This window comes from Abramis brama, assembly GCF_963993115.1.
Source record: "Abramis brama genome assembly, chromosome: 13".
Classification (NCBI taxonomy): Eukaryota; Metazoa; Chordata; class Actinopteri; order Cypriniformes; family Leuciscidae; genus Abramis; species Abramis brama.
In genome coordinates this window covers 1,469,246-1,471,982 of record NC_139975.1, presented here as the reverse complement: position 1 = coordinate 1,471,982, position 2,737 = coordinate 1,469,246, and the positions used below count along the sequence as shown (strand labels likewise).

Sequence of the window (2,737 nt, the reverse complement as noted above, 5' to 3'; positions counted from 1 at the left end):
ATAAATTACACATTTGTTATGAGTCAGCAGTGAGCGGTCGCTTAGGGTAAAATAGTTGAACTGCACCCTCTGACTATTTCAGGACTGGCTAGTTTGTGATCGTGAGCGCACATTCGCGACGTGATGTCTCAAAGCGACAGCGGGTCCTTAATGAATGAATATTTGAAATTATGAGATGCTCAGAATAATCAAAGATCTAAATTAATTCATAATCAATATTTATGATTATTTTCTAATCAGAAACACGATCTAAATTTGATTATCATTTGAAATTGGAGTCAGATTACAGTTTTTTCCAATTGCTAACACACAATTTTTCAAACTAGTCTGGTTTTATCAAAATACTTAACACAATTCACAAAACCACACACCCAAACTGCAAAATACCTCATATATCCAGCAAAATGAAGCACTGCAACCGAAACTACACATAGCATTATCAAAAATCAAACTTTTGCATGAAATGGCACACACTTCATTCATATTACCAGATTTTTGCCTAATCAACTACACACTGTTGGGCATAATGAAAAGCACCCCCATCTTTAGTATGCTTTGCCATAATACTAAAATATGTATCAGATTGTTTATGCACAGAAATATTTGCAGATACACACACATGCTGTTGCAACATTTTTTTTATTTTATTTTTCACTACAGTAAACAAGTCAGTGCAACATATGCACAGCAGATATATTTACATGGGACTGAACAAAAATATTCTTACAAAAAACAGTAAACTGAAAAAGAAAATTTCAGAAAAAATATATTACAGTAAAAAAAAAGAGGCAAGAAAAATTAGGCAGCATCTTGCCGCACAGCCGGGTCTGGCCACAACGCCTCGTCAACATCACAGGTAATATCTTCCCTTGCCAGACATCGAGGGAAGAAGCGCCTTGAGTGCCTTATCCATCCCTGAATTGCACCCACATCAATCTCATCACATGCCTCTTCCATGGCCTGCACAAGAGGCATGCGCACAAAGGGCTGCCGGTCGTATAGCATTCACCGCCATGCCGAAAAGAACTCTTCTATGGGGTTCAGAAATGGTGAGTATGGTGGGAGGTATTGCACGAGAAATGTTGGGTGGTCAGCAAACCAGTTTTGGACTGGGGCTGCATGATGAAAGCTCACGTTGTCCCACACTACAACGTACCGGTTTCTTTGATGGTCTGCATCATTCATAGGCTCTGGTGGTATGAGAATGTTGTGAAGTCTGTCCAGAAATGTGAGAATATGGGCTGTGTTGTATGGTCCAAGGTTGGCATGACGGTGGAGGACACCATGCACACTGGAGATGGCAGCGCACACTGTGATGTTCCCACCACATTGGCCAGGAACATCTATAATGGCTCTGTGGCCAATGACGTTTCTCCCCCTTCTTCTGGTCTTTGCTAGGTTGAACCCAGCCTCATCTATAAAGATGAAATCATGTGGGATTGCATGAGCATCCATTTCCAGTACTCCCTGAAAACAAAGAACAAAAATCAGTCAATATGGTGTTATCCAGTACACTGGGAAACAATGTTGCGTGTAGTGTACTGCAGTCAATATAGTACTAACATCCACATATGCTCGTCTGAACTCTTTGTTTCTTTGAGAGTTTCTCTCAGACAGCACCTTATAAAGTTGTTTCATTCTGATTTGGTTTCGCTTGAGAATGCGAGCCACCGTGGACAGACTGACTCGTTGAATGTTGTTGAATAAGGTGTTGTCTTGGATGATGTGGCTTTGAATTTCTCGTAATCTGATTTCATTATTTTCCAAAACCAAGTTTACAATGGCAGCTTCCTGTCCCCCGGTGAACATTTGGCCCCTTCCTCCACCATGGTGTCGTCTCTCAGTCCTTTAGAAAAAATAAAATAAATATATATATAGGGCTTGGACAATGCAGCCTAAATATTCCCCCCCACAGTAGAGTACATTGTACAGGAAACTTGTACAGTTCATGAATGGCTGATGTCATACACTAAGTAAACAGGTGTCACCCAACTGATACACTATGACGTGGGGTATACTACATGTGTACTACATGAAATTTTGGTTACATACCTGTTCTCCAGTCTAAAGGTCCGGATGACAGAGGCGACAGTAAAACGGCTCAAGTTTGGCTGCACTCTCGGTCCAGCCTCACGCGTTGTCAGCCCATGGTTGATGACATGATCTAATAAGGTTGCTCTGATTTCATTTGAAAGTGTTTGTCTTCTTTGGCCATGAGCTCCTCTACCTGCTCTACCCCTACCTCTCACTCTTCCTCCCCCTCTTATTCTCAACCTCCCTCTTCCTCTTCCTCTCTCTGCAATGTCTTCCATTGTTGTTGTAAAAAAAAGGTTCTCACCTGTGGTCTTTTCATAGTGCTTACATCCTGATTGAAGTGTTAACAATTAACCATTGAGGTGTTTGGCCAGGTGGCACATGTATTGGCCAATTAGCTCATGGAGTGTCATTTTGAATGGCAGTGATTTGAAATGGCAAACATGTGACTTTATGTCAAATGTCTGTGTTATGTCTGTGTTCAGTGTGTTTAAAAAGTGCCATTTTGAAATGCAAAAGGTGTGTAAAGCAGAAAATGTGTTTAGACTTTTGGAAGACTTGAGAAGAAGTTTTGCTCTCTGTGTGTCAGTTTAAATAATTGTGCTGTGCATGTCATTTTAGTGTGTTAGCAATTGGAAAAAACTGTAAGCGTAGAGCTAAAGTAATATTGAAACTAAATTCCAATAAATGAAGTGAACTTCAC

General features: G+C 40.6%; 1 protein-coding gene across 1 annotated transcript; it reads right to left on the bottom strand.

The window, feature by feature from the left end:
- Positions 1–653: 653 nt before the first annotated feature.
- LOC311095421 (uncharacterized protein) lies at positions 654–2,498 on the bottom strand. The gene is made up of 3 exons (XM_084133901.1): positions 2,053–2,498; positions 1,564–1,846; positions 654–1,467 (listed from the first exon to the last, which is right to left on the bottom strand). Exons 1-3 carry the CDS (start codon positions 2,310–2,312, stop codon positions 1,006–1,008), a joined length of 1,005 nt encoding a protein of 334 aa, XP_083990027.1. The 5' UTR covers positions 2,313–2,498; the 3' UTR covers positions 654–1,005.
- Positions 2,499–2,737: the final 239 nt, after the last annotated feature.